Raw genomic sequence first — 21,750 nt, 5'->3', positions numbered from 1 at the left:
AATTTGACGATGAAATTCACAAAAGAGTCCACAGACTACTTGTTTTAGATCAAGAGGACAGAAAACTAACAAGTTGTTGGACTTGGACGTGATCTTGACTAGATGACACAAAGCAATTTTTTTTTTTTTTAAATAAACGACTCCCGCACTAAGGAATTTAATCCTTGTGACGCTAGATGATTCACAAACGTTCAAGTCACAAGCACAATGACACCCAGGCTCAGGAAAGCATTCATAGATCACACAAATGCAATGAAATTGCGACAAGACGCGCTTGGTGGGTTTGGCGTGGTGAACTCAAGCACTTGGCTATCCGTGCAGTCAAAATTATCAAACTTATCGAAACAATAGAAGAAGTAGTAAAATGGGTATATTACCTTTTCGTCGAGCGCCTTGTGGTGTTCGAAGAGACTCTTGAGCGCCTTGAGCACCTCGACTTCGGAGGAGACCCCCGACTGCGCGGCCGCCTGCCGCTTGACCACGGTCATGCGCAGCGAGCGCTCGTGCCGCGACACTAGGCATTCTAGGTGCTCTAATAGTAACTGTAAGGGTAAACAAATACATTAGGTATAACATATCAGAAGAAATTGGTATGGGAATGGGGAGGCTGTGGAAAATGATGATGAGACTTAAGGCACAACTCGAATGTGCGGCTACTTTTCCGTCGTTCTTATTCTTCAGATTTTATTTTTGATATCATAATAATACAGTAAAACTATAGCAAAAGAAAACATTTATATCATCACAATCGTGGTCTAATTTAGAAAGCTGATATTTATAACATGAGTAATTAGGCAGGTAACAATAGCTTCTGCTATAAATGTAATAAATGAATAACATTTGAACAAAACAATACAATAGCAAATGGACAATTAAATTCTTAGACAACGTTAATTTTAACAATCGTATTCAATGAGCCCGACCATAACAATCTATATATATAAAAGAAAGTCGTGTTAGTTACACCACTTATAACTCAAGAACGGCAGAACAGATTTGGCTGAAAATTGGTAGGGAGGTAGCTTAGAGCCAGGAGACGGACATAGGATAGGATAGGACTTTTTATCCCGTTCGACAGCGTTCCCGTGTGACTTGACATGAAACGTCAGTCACTATAAAACGTGGTATAACAAAACGCAAATGACAGCTATGTAATGACGTATGGATGACAATTTGATATTTGTAAGAAATCAATATTAAAACTACTTCTATCTATATATATATATAAGAAAGTCGTGTTTGTTACAACACTTATAACTCGAGAACGGCTGGACCGATTGCCATGGTTTTTGATTTGTTGGATTTGTTTCCGTCCCGAAAACAGAATACATCTTAAAAACAATGATCCCACCAAAAACATTAAATGTAAAAAAATGCCAAGTCTCTCGATGCAGTCTTTCCATCGTAAAAAGTTTTGAGATCTCATAGAAGCCAAGTCCTATTCAAAATATTTTGTAGTTATAAATCAACATTTAGTAATTGTATCAATAGTTTTCTTTATATTATAATTATAGTGACTTGGCAATGAGCACAAGAAGAAACAAATAAAACGGCATATTTGTAGGAGTTGAAAGTTACACACACCGCATGCGTAAACATTAATATAACAAAATTAATTTTCTTTTGGTTTATCCGTGTCGTCCCAACCGAATTTCGGCAACGGCAGTCAGTCTTAGTGTACTCTCGATTCATTTACTTTCATAAAGCGATGGCCCGTAAGGTATTCTTAATTATTGTATTGGAGCATGTAGTCGGTAGTGACCATCATGATTCACACCTAACAAATAATCTGATCACTGGTCTCGTCAGTAACATTTGCACATAATTCCAGGCATCAAGCAGCTTTTAATTTGTGCTCATTGCCAAGTCACTATAATTATAATATAAAGAAAACTATTGATACAATTACTAAATGTTGATTTATAACTACAAAATATTTTGAATAGGACTTGGCTTCTATGAGATCTCAAAACTTTTTACGATGGAAAGACTGCATCGAGAGACTTGGCATTTTTTTACATTTAATGTTTTTGGTGGGATCTCATTTATTTTTTGTAAGTGTATTTCTTTCTTTTTTTTAGTTGTCATAATTTCTAGGACTTCAGCTACTGCTTTGCTTAGAACCCATTCTCTATCTCTATCTCTTTTGTTTCTTCTCTGAGACTTCGTTACTTCTAATGTAAACAAGCTTAAACTTATATATATATGCATATATATATCTACTAACTTACAAACTATAGCTAAACTAAACTAAATAACACGTAAAGTTCTCCGAATATCAATTATCACTACAATATTTTTTAGTTTCGAAATGGTTTTTCATAGACAGGTGGCGCTATCAAATGAAAATTATCGAATTATTCTGAAGTACTACTTAGACTGCGCTTTGTAACGAAACCATAGCGCGATTCAGACACGTACAACGCCATCTATCGAGCGCGCATACAATATTTATCGCAATACAATGGAGTTTTAGCTTTATTAATTTAATGAATTATGAATTTTATGTATTAATTTGTATTAATGATAGTCTGTGTATTACATTTATATTATTCTTTTCTATTCTATGTATGTATTCATCCAATTGAATAGGTACTTAAACAACGAACAAAGTTAACAATGCAGTCAAAATCCATACATAATGTTCTTGCCAAACCGCAAATATAAAATTGTTTTCTATGGCATATTATTTTTTAATGTTTTTATAATTTTTCCTTTATATGTGGCTAAGGACCTATCTTGGTGCAAAATTTGAAGTTTCTAAGTCTGCTAGAAGTACCTTAGATTTTTGATGATCTGTCAGTGAGTCAGTGAGTGACAAAATGGTGTAACTTTGATCGACCGTAACTCCTAAACCATTAATTCAATTGGCATGTAATTTCGAACTTAAGCTTGTTCTAATGCCTACTATTATTCCCCGAAAAGCTAAACTCCTAGCTTTGTCCACGTCGAAGATACAGGGGGGGCGAAACAGCCGCGAATCGCTTCGAGAAAAGATGGTACGGCCGTGCCCGTTTTGCTCGAGACTTGGCAGGGGCACTGCCGTGCCCTCAGAAAACTCGATATGTGTAATGAATACTTTCATTTCAATAAATGCTGATTTGTTTATTACATGTAAAACTTTTGTTGTCCATAGGGTGATACCAGGAGATCAGATAGTAGTATTTCATGAGGGTTGTAGCTGGGGAGCACGAGGGCGGTACCAGGAGAGCACGTAACCGTAGTTGATTAGGGTGATACCAGGAGATCAGATAGTAGTATTTCATGACCTTAGAGTAGGTAGCAGTCATGAAGGGATTACCAGTAGAGCAGTGAGGGTTATAGCTGGGTAGCAGGTACTGTACGCGTGAGAGTAGGGTGGGACCTTAGAGTAGGTAGCAGTCATGAGGGGATTACCAGTAGAGCAGGTAGCGGTAATACATGAAGGTGGTACCATTAAATCGGGGAATGGTAGTCAAAATCAAAAATAAACTAGATATCTATTGGCAGCACCCATGAGTTTGGCTCTAAGTTGCAGTAGATGTATATGAAGGTGGTTGCGATCTTGCTGAAGGGCCGCGATTAGCATAAAAAACTAATTCAATCGGCAATATTAGTAAATCATGTGTTTCTTATTTACAACCTATATACAACTTAAAATGATTACTTAAAAACAATCAGCAATATTATCATCGACTCTAAGGCGGTACGAAGTCCGCCGGGAAAGCTAGTACAGTAATAAAACTACTTTTCAAGTAAAACGTCGGAAAAACTAAATGAGCCGACACCAAGACACTGGACGAGGGAGGGACCGGTCATCGACCCCGCTGGAGATAAAGAGATTACCAGCTGATCGCCGCTCACTCGCCTCTCGAAACCGAGGAGATATCTTTGTGATAAGGGCTATATGAGCCCGGAGTATGGGAGGAAGCAGGCCTTTGATACGAACATAATCTTGGGTAAAGTTTGCTCAAGACATTCCTATACAACGCTGTAATAGCTTACATAAACACAATTAGGAAAGTAATTTGATGAGAAATAGATACTTTATACAAGTAATAGTGTTGTTTACGATAGGAATCGTTTAGATTTCCAATCGAGAAAAACTGAACACAATGTCATAAAATTCAAGTTAAAATAATATTACTTTAATCTCTTTTACAATGCCTACAAAAAAGGTTAAGCTTTGCAAATACCACCTATTATTTTGATCCTAAAACAAGGGCAATATTAAAAACTTAGACACAGACATCTGTGAGCACGTCACTTTAATAAACACAGACAGTTTAATTTGAAAGCGAAATCAGTTTCGAATTTTAATACGTTTCTAAAACAAGATGTTATCTTGATAACCTTTGTACATCCCAGAGACCTTTTCGGCGAAATATTTCGAGTGGAATCACATCAGATAAAACACCAATGTAATCAACTCATAAAGTTCAATCATGCTCCGAGTCTGGCTAGACCTCTAGACCTCAGGTCTGAGGTCTGGGCGTGGTCTGGTCTCGGGCGTGGTCTAGACTGGGAACTAGTATTTTATTCAAGTCCATTCCGTGAATAATTGGAACACCTTTTGTATGACATGGTGAGACGTAGTTTCGGTAATTATTCGAAATTCCTGTTTATGAGTAATGTAATATGTATGTATCTCATCGGTTCAAATTTAAAATATTGGATCCTATTCATCCTGATATTTTGGGTTTCATATAACTTTCTGACTATCGATTCGTCTGCGTCTGCTGTTTTTACCGTATAACATAATAGTTGTTACCGTTAATATCGTTTTTAGCATTAATTCACATCGACTTACACCATGCCTCAACGCAATTATGCTAAGGCAATTTATTTCGAAAATTACCTATACAGCAAACACTATTATAAACCGTGTGTGTAACACGGCTATATGATATAAGAATCAGATAGCGCCAGGTAAAGCCGTGATTGCGTAGCTGATTGTGAGCCTAGATGTCTGATGAATGCCGTCCGCATGCGAGCGCTCGTAAAGATGACATATGAGCACATTACTGCCGCTGCAGCATCAATGGACTTTATTTATGTAGCTGCTGCAGTACAGGCTTACGTACGGAACACAAATGTATTGCAAAGGTGCCGGAAATTTGTATGCTTTACATTTATGAAATAGTTATCATTGGTATAGAAACTGGAATGCGATGAAGAATTTGAAATTTGCCATCTTACACACGAGCAAGAGTGGTGGCAATGCTCATTATCTTTATCATCTTTCTTTTTTCCATTGTCTAAATTCCCAATCTATTCTGTGAGGACACAATGTTCTATGACTGATACTAACTTAATACCATTAAACTCTTGGCCCATATATTCAAACGGTAAAGAATTTAAAAACTTCTCTTAAAAAAAGAACCGCAAATACATGAGCAACATTTCAAATACACGATTCCGAATATCCACTTCCAGATCAAAGGGGCAAAATAATGCATATTTTCTATGAATAATACGAGTGAATGTCCACTTGAACAAATACAATTTCAATAGTTATTGAAAATATGTATTTCAGAGATGGCATCGCGCTGTGCGCTCGGCTGAACTTTCAGAACGGATTATCGTTCGCATCGTTTTATAAAGATTATTTCCATGATATGTTTTCTGGCAATACTTGTTCTTTTATTGACTTTTTTATGGAATAACTTACAAATGCCGGATGTGGAAACCTATGCACATATGGTTTTCAGTCTTTACCGATAGAGCCTTACAATTAGTAGCCTACCAACTGCTTTCTTCTTGAATGAAGATAAACTCCACAAAAATACAGACATGTTAAAATCTTCAGTCGCATGTGATACAAGACAAGCACATAGCGAAATTAATGATTTCCAGTATCGTATTTTTACTTGAAAAAGTAAAACAAGCGCACATTTGGTAAATGGCGCATGTTTAGCCGAAACCTTATTTTAATTGTCCTCATTACCGTATTCATAACTTTGGCGTCCAGAATAATAAAACAGATTCTTTTGTTAGCAGGGGTCGCTCTTTCCGTACCTCAGAATAATTTAACTGTTCTGATGTGGAAAGGCAGCTTTTCATTATACAATGACCAATGCAATGGCACCAAGAATTAAAACAAATAAAAAATACAAAAATGGTGTATACCTGTGGACTATCTTCAAAGGCAAAGCAAAATTTAATTCATAATTTGGTTTATAAACTTTTTAAACATAACAAAGTAACACCGCAAATAATAAAAGAGTTTCAAAAGCACAGCTTCACATAGAACGAGACAGCTTGACGAGTTACACGAAACACTTTGTGATGCTATCAGCGACAATACAAATGTTTTCTTTACTAGTTCACAGAATTCGTTTAAACTAAACTGTAGCTGAGTTGGTATACCGCCTTCATAATGTAAAAATATCAGACTTGAAAGCTCAAGCTTAACTTTTCATTTCGAAAGAGTTGCTACAGTTAATAAAAAGAGTTTTTTTCTAAAAGAGTAAGTAAATTGTGAGGTTCTTGATATTAAGCGTCTGAAGCACAGTATAAACATAGGTACCACATGAACATCAGCTGATTACTAAAATATTTGTTGTGTGCGGGGATCGAGCCCGCGGGGCTTCGGCTGCGGTGCAATCGCTAAGACAATACACTCATTGGATCGTTAAACTCATATAGCTATAATGTCTAGGAGTCTGCAAAAGCGTTCCTACTTTTACAGAATGAAGCATTTCGACGTTTTAAGCCAGTAGGTGTAAAGGACAGTCCCCATCATCACCCGTGCTGAGGTAGTCTAGAAGTATTTCTACCAGGTAACAAAGACTTCCAGTTATAATAACTTACTCTGGTGTTGTTCCTCTCGGCTTTTAGCTCTGATATCTCCTCCTCCCGCTCGAGGAGCTGTTCCCGGGCCTGGTTGAGCTCTTTCGTAAGAGTCGCGAATTCCTGCAGACAAACAGAAAATAATCACATTAGATAAATTGTTTGAAGCAATCATTTTAAGAGAGATCGACTGCCATTCAGGATCAAAAAATGGATCCATTTCGGGACAATGTTATATTGTTACATGAAGTATAAATCTTTCAAAAGTCATACCACAACTTATGAAATATAAAATATTCTATTTATAGATACATCAAATCCATCCATCAGGAAAATGAACAGAAAAATCTGTGGTACTGTCGAGAAAACTGTTGTAAAAATTACTTTATTCGAGGGAAGTTGAGAAGATTCGAGTCTAGATCGAATACAGGTGTACCTGAAAGTGAGTTTTAGCCTCTTGGGGGTTTGGAGGTCGCACAACTGACACGGAACGAACCCAGCACCGCTCGGGGACTTACGATGCCCCGAGTTTGTTCGTAACGAGTCCACATAAAAATACAACATTTCCCCTTTGATGTCTCGATGTAGTTCAAATCATTAAGAAGTTCTCTTATACTTGTTTATCCGTATTCCAACTTATACATTTAATAGATTATCATATCAACGAACATCTTTAATGATTAGTCTCTGTTGTAAGTAAAATGTAACATTTAGCCTTATATGTATGCATTACACTATCAAATAAATCACAAAAAAGATCATTCTAGAGTCATTTTAATACGCCAAAAAACTAAAACTAAAAACATTCAATCTCCATGTATAAACAGCGCTATATTTTTTATTCCGTTGAGTATCGGAACATCTGATAATAACCGCGTTGCAGTTATCCCGTGACAAAATATAATTGGTCGGTGAGCAGCCGTCCGCGTTGCCATGGCAACGTAAATTAATATCGCCTTTAATGGTAGGTACTTGAAACAGATGGACGTATTCATGTTGTTGATGTATTGCACCGGGTCCCATTTCAATGTATTGATATGACGTGTGTTAGTGCGATATCGATAAGTACCTACTACCGTTTGGCTTTAAAGTGCTGTGCGAAAGTGTTCGGGGAATAGTCGACAAAAAGCACATTGCTAATTTGGGTGGATAACGAAAAGTGCTGTAGTCATTTTGTACGTACTTAAGTTCTATAGTGCTAGCACTCATAAATGACCAATATCAATTAATTATATAAAGCTGCCAAATTAAAAAAAAAGAACGACTGGAAGACACCAGTCACTCATATTTCCAAACGTAAATTAATTTCAATTCATCATTTAAAATATATCTTTAATAGTGTATCTGCTTTAAGTTCATGAAAGCAAAATTGATATTAAGTTTCACACTTTTAATAAAGCCTCACACATATACGTCTCGAACACATGCTCTTTTAAAATTGCTTTTAATATGATAAAATCTTATATTTTTCGCATACTTTGAAAGTAACGCTAGCTCTTAGCTCTGGACATAACTTTGCAAATGGAGTTTGCATATTCCTTCACTTAATTAACAGGCTCTCTAGTACCCATGAATAATACGAGCTTTTCTTAATATTTAAGTCCTGATGTTATACAGTGATTTATTATCTAGTTTGAGGTTAAATAATTTATGAACTTGTTTTGTAATCTTATTGTAACAAATTAATGCTTTCTCGATTGCTCTTCAACCTTCCAATAGAGGAGCATGACTATCATGGGCATGAATATGTTTTACGCGGGGATGGAACCCGGGACCATCGTCGCGTCGCGATTAGACCAGTTAAGTAGTTGTTAAAAAATACGAATACTCGCTTTCTCTACCATTCTTATTGAATGATTCGATTGTAAGACAATACATTTCTAACATGAGAGAACTTAAATCTTACAAAGCCTTGCTAAATTCATGCCCAGTCTATAGAAAATAAATGTTAACGCCGCGGAACGAGTGCATTTCCTACATCACGGTACACTGCGTCTTGTTTTATTGCCGGCACGTATCGTCTTTATAGCCGACCAGCAATGTATACTTTACTAGAATATTCCCCATACTTTCGTAGGCGACTTGTTTGTTTGGAAAACAACAATGTTGCTGTTAGCTGATGTTACGAGAATGAGATGTGGCCAGAACTTAATTATAGCTAAAATAATGTACAAGATTGAAAAATAATATTATACTTTAGTAAGAATTCTTCCAAAATTATTATATAAATATGTCTTACATTTCGCATATTAGGTAACAATGTTATTAGCGGTAACAATATCAGTATAATAAACATGGCAACAATTTAGTTCATACATTTTCATTTACAAAAGGCGCGAGTGTATTAGAATAGCAATTTACATAAACCTACAAAATTAGTGTCAGGAGGCTTACGGCGACAAAAACAACTTGGTCGTTGAGAATTCACAAGCTCACCTTTTTACACACTTTGTAGCTACACGTCTTCTCCCACACGGCCACATGCCTCGAGAGGTATTCACAAAGTAACTTAATCTGGAAACTCGGCAAAGCCTTTGGCATCAGTTTTAAACGGATCAAAACTTGTTATCAGGCAATCTAATGTAGAAGTTATACCCGTTCAATAAATCGAACTCCAGTCTAGTGGAGGTTGTAAATTAAGGATATCTGGGGAACCTACAGGCGTCGATAGTAGGGGGATAGGGCCGCGTGGGCCGACGAAAAAGGTATTCCTTGTACTCATATTTCGCACTTACGTACAATTGAGAGTTAGATGGGTTTCTTTGTTTCGTTTTGAACGCTTTGAGGTTAGATTTATGTTGATGTTTAGAGCCCCGTTGCGAAGTGTTCAGTTGAAATGATAACTCTGAAATGTCTTGCCTTGGCTTGTACGGAGAAAGAATAAATATTAAGACAGAGACAAATTAAGTTAACCTTGTACTTTTGTTATTAGAAAATGTTTTGGTGTTCAGTTGTCCTTAAGTTATAACTAATTACTTGTATGAATATTTGTAATACACACACATCATCGATTATGCCGTGGAGGTAAACGACTCAACCTGGTTCAGTCATTTCGGCGTGTCGACAGTTTGGCAGGTTTATTTGTGGCTACATTAGCTCCCCCGGGGAACAGGTGGTAACTGCTGATGCTAATGTAAGAACAACACCAGCGAACTGGTCTTATTTATAGTGAGTTTGGATATATCGACGGTGACTGTTATATGTGCTATAGACGGAGCATAGAAGGCACAGAAATAATTGGAATATTCTGCACGTAAATTTACAAATTCCTATATGGATAGGATAGGGTATCCACTCAAAACAAAGCTCACAAATATAGGCAATGCATTTTCGGATACCAGAGCTTCGCTTCATGTTATTCTGCGATCCCCACAAACCGAATGGTATCCAATACGGGCAAACTATCCAATAAATATTTGTGGCGATTATCGCTTCATTGGCCCAATTCTACTGGTCCTATTTCTGGTAATACAGCGCGGTGGGCGGGCTCGTCCCAAGCCCTCTTTGGTGTCATCTGCGGGGTATTGTGCACCCTGTGGCGCAAACGGTACTTCTGCAGATAATACCAGAAGGACCACTGGGTAAAACCTTGGGATGGATTTCGGTGTATATTATAAGCTTAAAAATGTGCTCGAATAAGAGAATAGTTCTTGTTTTTTCTAACTGTGGATTCTTGTTCCTTCTCTTGGGGTAATTCGTCACCGATTCATCTTCTAAATAATTTTCTCTCCTTGTAGCTGGTGTGAGAACAAAATTGTTATGTTTCTCTTCCAGCTCATGTAAGATAAAAAAGTATAGTTTTTCGTGACACTTCTGGTTTTCCCCGCACAGTGCTCGCATTGTATTGACAGCATTACAGATCTATTGAGTTGTTTACTCGCCTTCATTTGTCTGTCGCCGCTGTTCGTGGATGTTCAACCATTTATTTGTTGTTTGTGAGCGAATCATTTTACTGCCTGTTCATTAGCTCGAGAATGTTTTCACGTATATTTCAAGTTTTCGAGTCATAGGTCATCATCATCAGGCGATCAGGCAAAAATCACTTACCACTAAGCATCCTTCATTGATACCACTTTTTCGCCCTAAGCGATCTTCATCCTTTTACATAAGTAATACAATGAACTGTATTTAGATGAGTAATATTACTGCCATATCCTGCCTTCCTTCTGATGACAATATGTTATTACAAAATTACATAGTTAAATAACAAGATCGTATCGATATTAGCAGCGGTATAATTAAGAAATGATTGAAGTGGTCGCCATCCAGTAAGTAGAAAATATACATAAAATCTAATTGAATCCCATTTCCAATGCAAAATAGGAGTAATTAATATTCCGCAAAACTTTCAGCAATTATACTTGGGAAGTAAGTTTTTATCAAAGTCAATTAAGCTTTCGCAAGTGACTCCCAAGTCTCAATAGCAAGTAGTAGTTAAATATAATTGAAAATGTAAGTAGCGTGCTGTGATAGTGGCGGTTGGCGCGGCGCCAGGAGAACCTGATCAAGAACATGTGTTCGATTGGGATGTAACGTGATAATATAAAAAACAACAACCTTGTTAGATGCTATGGCAATATTAATGGACAAACAACAAATATTGAGGAACAGAAATGGATTATTACAAAAACTTTATTGAGGCAGATTCAGAATGGTTTTTTTCGCGTGTACTTATCGGGACAGTCCGAGTAGTTTCGGACTCAACTAGAGTCATCAAAGTGAGCTGACGGGACGGACAACCTATTAAATACATATGTATTGAATAATCAATTCATCTCCAGTATTTATACTATACTTTGTGCCCTGAGATGTCCTGATGAACAGAAAGCATTGGTTAATAAGGTTTCAGCATCAACGAACCCGTTTATTTTCCTAAACTTCAGAAAAAGATAGAAAGATGCCTCGAGAACGACAAATACAAAAATTACCCGAAAATGACTGACACTTTTTTTCAACACGTCATTTTCAGTAGTTCCTACTGTTCTATTACAGAACATAAGGTCATTTATCAATAGGGATACAAACAAAATTGTCTTCCAATCTTGATATACGAGGTCATAATGTGTCTAAAGGGTCATAAGGTCAAGCGGTCACAGGTGTGCCATTTGCACTCTCACCGAGATCCGGAGAATTTCATTAACATATCGTCTTCATAATTGCTCTGCGCTTAGTAATTAATTCGCATCTATGCATACTTAGGGAGTTAGTTTAGTTAATGCATTGACGGGGCGCCAATTTACACTTTCGCTTTATGATCCTTATGATTTGCACTTGACTGGTTATTTTTTGTAGTTATGCTACTCTTCATTGAACACGGCGGAGTAAAGTGTCAGAAACTAATTAAATATTGTAACTTTTCAGAGTACATTTCGAGATAATTAAGGAAACGTAGTTTAATGAAAATCAGGCCATGATAACGATAATTCGAAATCCACGGATGTTTTTAAAACAACCGATTGTATTAATTAATCATATTGCACGGATAAATCGTTTTAAAATCGGTCGCGTTATAAATTACAATGAAGCGGTGTCATCAATAATGAATATCACATGAAAAGTTTACCGATCGTAATGATTGTTTGTGATATTAACTGCGGAACATATTATTTACTTTATTTAAACATTTAATAAGTAATAGCGGTTTACCCACGCGTATTTATCGGGATAGCTTGACTACTTTCGGACTGTAGATCCTGCTGCGGCGTCAGCTCAAGACTCTGGTTGATGGGATACACAGCTTCAACATCCCAAACTGAATACTTTTGTCATGAAATTCAAAAGTTGTTTCAAGCGCAGATTTTGCGTCTACATACTCCTCGGCAAAATCAGAAAAGCTATCTGAACAGCATAACACCACAAAACGAGAACCATTCGTATCCAAATGTTACGGCAGCAGTAAGAAGCTTATCCGATTGCGCGTCGTCATGCCGGAGACACGTTCCCACTTCCCCCATCTTTCGTACATAAGTTCAATTTCCTTGTACAAACACATCGTGCCCAGTTGTTTCAATTAGCACTCGGATAGTTTCAACCGAATCAATTTCCGGTGATACGAATAAACGAACAAAAAAATATATGTTATACATGACACTCGATACTCGTTGCCAACGGGATTGGGAATCGAAAAACAGTTTTTACAGGTCCCACTCGAAATTGTTAAAGCTGAGTTGACAAGCCTGTAGGGGCCCATTCTGTGATATGTAATATTATTGAGCTTTTAGTTGGTGCTTGTGAAGCGATACATTTGAGATAAGCTGAGGAAATTGAATGTGTTTCGGCTAGAATTTATAGCATAGACCAGAGTGTCCAGCCGGTACTTTAATGACGTGATGTCAATCCCGTAACCTTCATATTTCCCGTACCTCCTGAAATCAAATCTACCAAAATATCGGCGAGATTTAAATTAATATTTTCTTTATTTTCCGATCACTATAGGTACCTACTCTACAGGTTAACCTTCAATAGTACCTATCTTAATCTTAGCTATAAATATAAATAAAAACATTATATTTTTCGTATGTATACCTACCGCACCGACACTTTACCGAATGGTGTTAAACTGGTGAATTATATTCATTTAAACTCGGTTTTCATTTTCAACTCCTGTCTAGATTAGCTATAGTTATGTCAAGACGTGTTCTATTTCCGTTCGCACGTTTGTCCATATTTTTCTATTACTTTTTTCGAATGCTCCGTATGTTTAGTTAGAGATACATGAAAAACATTTCAGTCTTTGTTTATTTTACAGGAGCGCGGCCAGCTTGTTTAAACATCGGACTCGTATATTTCAGTTATAAAAACAGTATTTTTTTAGACAAACTCATTAAGGCTTTTTTGCTTTATAAAAAAGACTTATTTATATGTCGAAGACTTTTCTTAGGATAACTTTTTCTCCAAAGTAGGACCAGATTCATGTAAGCATTTCATTTGTTATTTCCATAGGAGTTCCATTGCGTCACAGCGCAGGAGGCATGCATATTCGAGGAGGTGATATTATCAGATACCAACCAGTACATTTTATGGTAATTTCCCTCAGGATGTAAGCTAGCCTCCTTGCAATACTAACATGAATATGTTGGCATAGTTTCAAGCTGCGTCTTACAGTGATGTTTAATTTTTACGTTGTTATTGTATGGAACAATCATCGTTGCTGCTCATATCGTTCCTTAATAATTATAAAATACCAGTGATCATAAAATCATAGCGAAACCTGGATTCTAAATATTTAATAAGATATAAGAATCTACATTAGCTAATCCGCAGGAACCTTGTGGGAAGGGGCCTTTGCCCAGCCATAACTTCCTAGCAGCTTAAAAGTCTACATGGAAAAGAGAAAAAATATCTTAAGGCGCAAGGATGTAATTACAGCAAAAAGTAAAGTACAGTAGTGATACTAAGCGGACATAAGTTGTTCTTACCTGTGAGAAGCTCGTATGGGTTTCATATATTTCCAACTTAAAACGTTCTGCGTAAAAATGAAGCTTTAGTTCCTAACGCCTGTCGTATAACGTGAAACTTTGCAGGAAGACTGAAAATCAAGTATTGCAAACTAGATTGTCCGCTCGAAGTGTATAGGAGTTGTTAGTAGTTGGATGTGATATTTTCTGGTGACGGCGGGCGTCAAATTGAATCAGATTGAGTGTCCGACTGTGCTCGTAGTGTAGGCACTGGTGCATCTATGTATGACTGCTCATATTTCATTCGCGATGACAAAAATGGGTTGATCTCTGATTCCGTTTTACGCTTAAAGGGATTCTAGTTTATCATATCACATTAGTTTGGATCAAAGCTTATACCGATTGTGAGTCATATAAAATTTTACCTCAGTTATAAAACATTTGCTTTTGCTTGAGATTTCAGTATAAATCACCGTCTATTTCATATAGTACATAATTCTCAAACAACTTCAGAGCATGTGTGACTATGAGTAAGAATTTGGTATTTCCGGGTGAAATAAATAAACACAGAACTCCCTAACCAATTCATTCAACGAACACGTGTAATCAAAATCCAAAGATCCTGATTATTCCCGAAAACCTTTGAATAGCATCAGCATTAGCGTGCCTCGAAATGCGTATCCTATTTACATCAGCCTTCCACTCGTTCTCACCTGTCTGTCAAATACGAACGTGATTATATTTACATACGCAGCACGTCTGGCACGACTCGTACGAGTCGTACGACTGTTTTTATTTAAACCTGATCGAGCGTACACTTGTTCGAGTTTATTTGCACATAGCCATTAAGTGGTATACGTATTGGAACTTAACCTAAACCCTGCAATTCATTTACATTTCAAATACTTGTTTTCGATTTCTAAGATTTTGTCTGAGGCTATAATTTTGCATTTCAGCGATAGAGTGACTAAATTGGTGAAAGTAGAATATATCTACGTAATTTTTTTTGTTACATTTTTATACTAGTCCCTGCTCCTCATATTGAATTATGACACAAGTTATACTTACATTCGCGACGATTGCAACAAAGAACATAACCGCGATTAAAACACACCTCCTGGCATCAATTGGAGTATATTTAGTACACTCCATGTTACTCAGCAATTTTGTTGAGGTTGTGTGTGTATCATACCTGCAGTAGCGCGGTGTGCACGCGGCACGCGCACACGGCGCCGTTCTTGCGCGCGCACGGCGTGCCGAGCCACGCGCACGCGCCGCCGCCGCGCTGCATCGCGCGCGACCATCCCTCGTGCGCGATACACGCGCTACCCTCTCACACGACCATCGAACTATACTTTTACACTTCACTTATCAACACACCGTTTTCTTTTCTCAGTTTGATATCATTATTTTGCACGTTTGCTTTTTCACCAGGCAGGTTTAAAATATTCGTCTCACATAGTATGAAATGATGTCAAGTCTTTTATAAAGTTTGCAGGTTATAGAAAACCTGCCGTTTGAACTGTCTCATTAAAATACGGTTAAGTTTTTGGTATCTGATAAAAGGTACGGTGTTTACCAGTTATTTTTAAAACGGACATTTGGAGTCATTACTGGAGCATTAAATTATTGTACCTACTACAAGTCTTTTATAGTTACTAAATCTCTTACATACGCACTTCTTTTTAGAAAGTGGAGAGACAAGAAATGAGAAATCTTAAGAGAATCAAATTCTCCCCACATGACATTGCGCTTTTCCCGGTATCCGCGAAATCGTGTTAATCCGGACATGTATCTATCAGCGTTCAGTCAAACCCTAGTGCGGGTGTGTTCGGGGGCTCGTAAACCACGCCAATTACCGCGCACGGCCCCGCCGGGAGCCGTGACCCCTGCGACCTCCACCACCGCGCACCGGTAGCCCTACAGCATTAAATCGCCGAAATTGTTGCGTTCTGTATTCCGATTGTTTATTTTCAAGGGGAACTGTTATATAACTGTTTGTTAGGAGTTCAATCAAAATATGTGGAAAGAAATTAAAACTAGGATTATTGTAAGGCTCGATTTAGATTGATTTTATCTAAAGTTATAAAGAGGATTTGCTACGATTTCATAACAAATTCCGATTTCATAATTCGGAATTGTTACATATAAAGCAGAATCTACTATAACGTCTAGAACCGGTTACTAACCAAATAAAAAGGTCGACTGTAATTTTTTTTACATAAAACATTCAGCTTTAACTCATCCAGGTTGTTCCCTCATCTGCGTCTATTTTTATGAAGACATTTTATACCCTAGAGACCAAACACGCCGCGAGCCCCTTGGTCATGAATATTCTCCCTACATTTAAAGACGAAAAAACAAGTTCCAGTCGCGTTTTAATACTCTTAGAGAAAATTCTCATTCTTCGTTTTATCTTCAAAAATGAAACAATAACAGAATGGTGTGTTTCTGATAAGTTTCCAATAGGAAGTCGGTTAATCGCCGGCGGGGAGACCGGTGGGGTATATTGTGCAGTCGCGATGCAATACAATGGATTTACAAAGCAAAACCACATCAAAGAGTTGCGGGAACAAGGTAATCATATTCGCGACAGTCGAGCGTCCTTGTAAATCAATATTTGTGTTTATTTGCTGTTGAGCTTAGATTGGAAAACTCGCATATTTAAATACAATAAAAATAAGTAGTATGTGAAAGGAGGATGGATAATGGAACTGCGAATTGCCATGTGTTAGTTTAAACTGATTGAGTCTCGTGGTTTCACCTACGGAATGAGTGTATCAGTGAAAACCTGGTCATATATATATGAGGAACCGTAGGTGCATTTAATTTTCCAATAGTTTTCAAGATGATTGCGTAATTGTTAAGATGATTTGTAAAAGCGATAAATACTCACGAGTAACCAGCCGTTTCAAATGGCGTAACTAACTTTGCCTTAGTATGTAAATCGCTTTTCATTTAGAAAGTGGCGTAAATCATATGACCTCATTTTTGCGTTGAGTTTTTTTACTTTTGAAAGATATTCAAATGTAGGGCCAAACTCGTGTAGCCCCACATTATTTCAGGTTTCCCAGAAATATTTCCCAAGTCGAGAGGGGAATGAAAATAAGTTTACTTTGGACGTACCAGGTTATACTGGAAATGGTCCTTTTAATTTGAAAATCTAGCTTATCTAGCTCTCTTTGGTTACAATTATCTTAGCAATAATAATAATTAAACATTAACAAAAATTTTCACTAAATAACGCAACAGTTATTTATAGCTGCAAAACTTAAGATAATGGGAAAATTTGATTGAGTGTTACGACCAATAAAACGATTAAGTTAATAAACGTTAAGCTTTATTACTTTCTTATGTATTTTTATATTAAAACAGTTTATCATTGTTAGCAATTTATACGGGGGTCTATAAAATATTGTTTATTAACTGAATATGATATATTATGTCTTTGATTTAGTATGAAGTCTTTCTAGGGTTCCGAGCGCAAAGACTAAAAGCGAAATTAGGCTTATATCATGAATCGTCACAGCTACAGTTTATACTTCCACAGACTATTAAAGTGTCGATGTTGAGCACCGTCGTCACGGTCACAATAATATTGGTTGGGTTAAAAGTTAAACCAAAAAAATCCCATCGAAAAAAATTTTTCAGCCTAACTGTCCTACTAGACCGCTTATTGGAATCAGTTCACTCTCCGGCGAGCTTATAAGCGTTTTATTGTAAGAGACAGACTTACAGATAACTTAGATATTCATGTTTGAAATATAAGTCTGCTTTATTTAAAATCATGTAGAACTTCAATGTAACAGTCGTTTATTTACATAAGTGTTTGTATGAAAAGCAACATCAAAACTATTCATCTTTAGTTAACTACCAAACAAAATGAAGTATAGTTTGTAATCGCTGTCAGAGTATGACATGTACGTAAAACCGCGTCTAAGTTTTCATTCCCCGTAATGTTCGGATAGGTGCATTCTCCCATAGCGGCTTCATTATTCAAGCTGTCTGTTTGTCTGTCTGCTGCAACAGCTAACGCCTCATCTTTTGTGAAGTGCGGGCGTATCGGTATCACGAACTTGTTCTAGACAGGTGCCAACTTGTTCAGAGTTATTTACGGTGCAAGTGTTATGAGGCTGGTTTTAATTTTAACATACATCAACTGAGAGCATGTAAGCTTACGAATGACTTCTGGAGAGAAACTGTAAACTGGTTATGGAAATTGGGTTTGAAACTCAGCTTAGTATTTTCAGGAGCTGTAAAAATTGTGTCAATATCGTGTTAAGACGTATTTTTCCGACATTACCTATAACATAATTGAAGTTTCGAAATTGTTATCGTAATAACTTAATATAACTTAACTTAATATCAGAGAAACATTAAAAAATAAAAATGAATAGGAGCTTTTCTCAAAAACAATTAAGCATGAACTAGAATATCATCACTGGATTAAAAACAAGAGAGAGACACTAGGTAACAACATAAACAAATTAATCAACCTAAAACCTGGTACCTTCATCCTTGTTCTAGATCACAAAAATGGTACTGGATGGAAGTGTCAAGAGTTCGGAGTGCGCTTTTAAATGTAACTAGACACTGAGCTATCGGGGCGGTGTGTGCGGAACAAAGATGGCCGCGCGGGGCTGTTTGTACAGCAATGATGGATAATAAGTGGGAGCTGAGGTGATGGTAGATAGTATAGTATGGTCCTAGTATATGAAGAAGGCTGGGGAAGCTTTAGATATGTCTTATAATGTTTATAATCATTTTACTTGGTAAGAAACCGGATTACTGTAAGGGAAACGAAACAGGTAAGAAGGTAAGAAGTTTTTAAATGGCTTAGCGTTGTCAGTTTAATGTTTAAATAACAAAGACTTATAGGTCTATTAAAAGACAAGATGAACTAATTATATGAGAACAAGTAATTCCGCTGAGTGTTTTTTTCATATTGCCGTAGCAATAGCAAATTAAAAATCATAGAAATTGTTAAAAAAACATTAGGACAATGCTGGCCTTTAAGTACATCATGTGTTAATGTGACCGGGGCTACATGATCCTTCTTATGTCTCTCTATTAGACTGAGAAACTTTAGATTGCCTGCATAGCCTTTTTCATGTAATAAAACTTGTTACAGCTTGTTGGTCAGTCAACCCGCTGCGGACTTGTTGAGTGGTCAATTTCCATACAAAATGTACTTTGTATCGAGACGACAAGGTTGTAAGTATGAATTCACAACTGATGACAGTATTATTTGTTTGTGACATTATTGAACTAGATTTTTTTTGATATTCAACAAACGGTATGAAGAAATCACAATCAGTCGTACGTTAAGCATATTTATTACAAGAAGGAATAAACTTTAATATCTTTCGTGATTTATAACGATTATTTCAGCAGAGGCCGTAGACAAGTAAGATTTCTTCGGGCACTAAGGCTGAAGAATTGCTCAAATAAATTCAAAATAATCCAAAATCACTCATCGAAAAGAAATGTGAATGCATTCCCGTAGCTTTGACGTATTATATTCGTTTCATATTCTTATTATCTGGGCTTTTACATTGTCTTGGCCTAAAATTCTCTACACGGGAAGAATCCTTATTCAACAGAATTTCCAGATCGTTGTGTTACTTCAGACTCCATGCTTCAAACCTTCTTAATTGCAACGTTTAAACTTCATAATCCAAATATTACGATGCATTATAAAACATTACAATCCATTCCATAGACGACGCAGCGCTTACCGTGTTTAGCATAATACTTTGTGAAGAGAAATTGTGTTGAAATTTAAATTACGTTTAACTTGAAGCGTGGGTACATTACAATAGTGTTGCATTTGAACCGCGTCATAATCGCGCCGCAATCAGGGCTGCAGAAGAGGGCGTTCACCTTCTAGTGTTTATACGACGAGCTTAAAACAAATTTTCGTTATATTGTAAATAACGCCTTTGGGAAAAAAAGTTAGTAGAAAATATTCTGTTATTATGGTAAAAAGGGTTACTTAAATAATTGTTGTCAATTGATATATGTATATTTTCATGAGGGCAACAAAAATTTTCTCTAAACGATTTATAATTTTTCTTAAGATTTTACTTGTGCTGGGAGTCGCTTAAATACGAGTAAGCAGTATGTACTAGGTTAAGCAGTAAGTTATGTCTGTTTGTATGAAGTTTAAGAAGGCTGTCAATCTTGGGCGCTTTGACAAAGTAAGTGAATAAACTGTGACGGATGTATGGACGGGATTGGAGGTTGTCTTTGCTGTGTCTTGTAGTTCTTCGTTATGAAGTGTTTAGTGCTGTATGCACTCGCTTAAGCCGAAGGAAGAATACAATCATGAAAAGGAAAATTAGTTTATTCTGCAAATATGATACGACTTCGCTTCAAAAATCATTTGACATCGCACATGTCAAATGATTTTTCAAGCTAACTGGAGTCATGGATCCTGAGAAGTAAAGTCGAAACAAACTCTGAGGTCTTAGCCTCTTTTTAAGAATAAAGATGTGTTCATTACATTCTACAGTGGATGTAAATATAGTACGTTATCAGTAAATTGAGAAATTAAACGAATAAATCAGCAATAGTAAACAGCGGGTAACAAAAGATAATTATTCCTTGTCAGTTGGTAATGAGTTGATGTTGACGTTAATTGTCATTAAACCGACATTATACAATGAAAGGGTTATCGACGTGATATTAATTGGGAACACGCGAATTTATTGGGAACAAAGCTTTTAGTAACTATTCATCATTGGAGTCATTATTCTACGATTTCAGCCGATTCTCCATTGTACATACAGTAGAATAAAAATAAACTTAACTAATTGTGTAGGTGTTTCGAAAATGTGTGACATTAAGTAAACATGTGTAACATTAAACACTATTTATTTTCACATCTGTGGTAATCTAAATGGATTATTATTGATTGAATTAAAGCTTAAACAAGAACAGCTTAAAATAAGCACCTGCCTTTAGAATCAAGTGGACCTGTCTGTTACAATAATATAGGTAGAAAAAGTAGTAATGCTGATTAAGATGTTGATAAAGATATCACTATATTTTTTTCAACAAATTCAACTAACATTCGTACCAATTGGAACCTATTATAGCAAATAGAAAGCTTATTACCGCATTTACTATCCTGTAGCTCCTGCACGCCCCTATCAGTCAGTATTGAGGCGATTCTCTCTAACTAGTCCCGGATCCCGGCTCCCAGTCTCCCGAGTGGGGGTATCGTATTGCACAATTTTTCCATACAATTACCTCCGAGCCCTCGGTTCATTAGAGCAATGGTAGCACTGCAGGTGAAGCTCCCGACTTTTTGTTTGTTTGCTTGGAGTTGGGGATATATTATGTTTGTTTGATATTATTAAAGATGGGACCATGGGATGGACGTTGCGAGAGTTAAGGAAATGCAAATATCACTTATCTAATATTTGGTAACAACTCTCACGAATAGTAAGATAGTGAATAAAACTATATGAAAGATGCGAAAAAAAACAGACTCATCATCATTGTCTCACGAGCTTTATAAAGTAAACAATGAAAGATTCGTTAAAAATTAACGAAAAAAAAAACTAGTAAAACAAAT

General features: G+C 36.6%; 2 protein-coding genes across 11 annotated transcripts in view; both read right to left on the bottom strand.

The window, feature by feature from the left end:
• Window positions 1–21,750, bottom strand: part of LOC113500262 (thymosin beta) — a 292,534-nt gene that overhangs the window by 85,102 nt on the left and 185,682 nt on the right. The window lies entirely within an intron of this gene.
• LOC113500255 (liprin-alpha-1) overlaps window positions 1–21,750 on the bottom strand; it is a 139,211-nt gene that overhangs the window by 24,031 nt on the left and 93,430 nt on the right. For all 10 annotated transcript variants that reach the window (XM_026880961.1, XM_026880962.1, XM_026880964.1 and 7 more), the window contains exons 2-3: window positions 6,793–6,894; window positions 378–542 (exon numbers count right to left, since the gene is read on the bottom strand). In XM_026880961.1, the coding sequence (XP_026736762.1) occupies window positions 378–542; window positions 6,793–6,894 (267 nt within the window). The remainder of the gene's footprint in view (window positions 1–377; window positions 543–6,792; window positions 6,895–21,750) is intronic.

This window comes from Trichoplusia ni, chromosome 13, assembly GCF_003590095.1.
Source record: "Trichoplusia ni isolate ovarian cell line Hi5 chromosome 13, tn1, whole genome shotgun sequence".
Lineage (NCBI taxonomy): Eukaryota > Metazoa > Arthropoda > Insecta > Lepidoptera > Noctuidae > Trichoplusia > Trichoplusia ni.
This window is presented reverse-complemented; position numbering and strand designations above follow the sequence as displayed.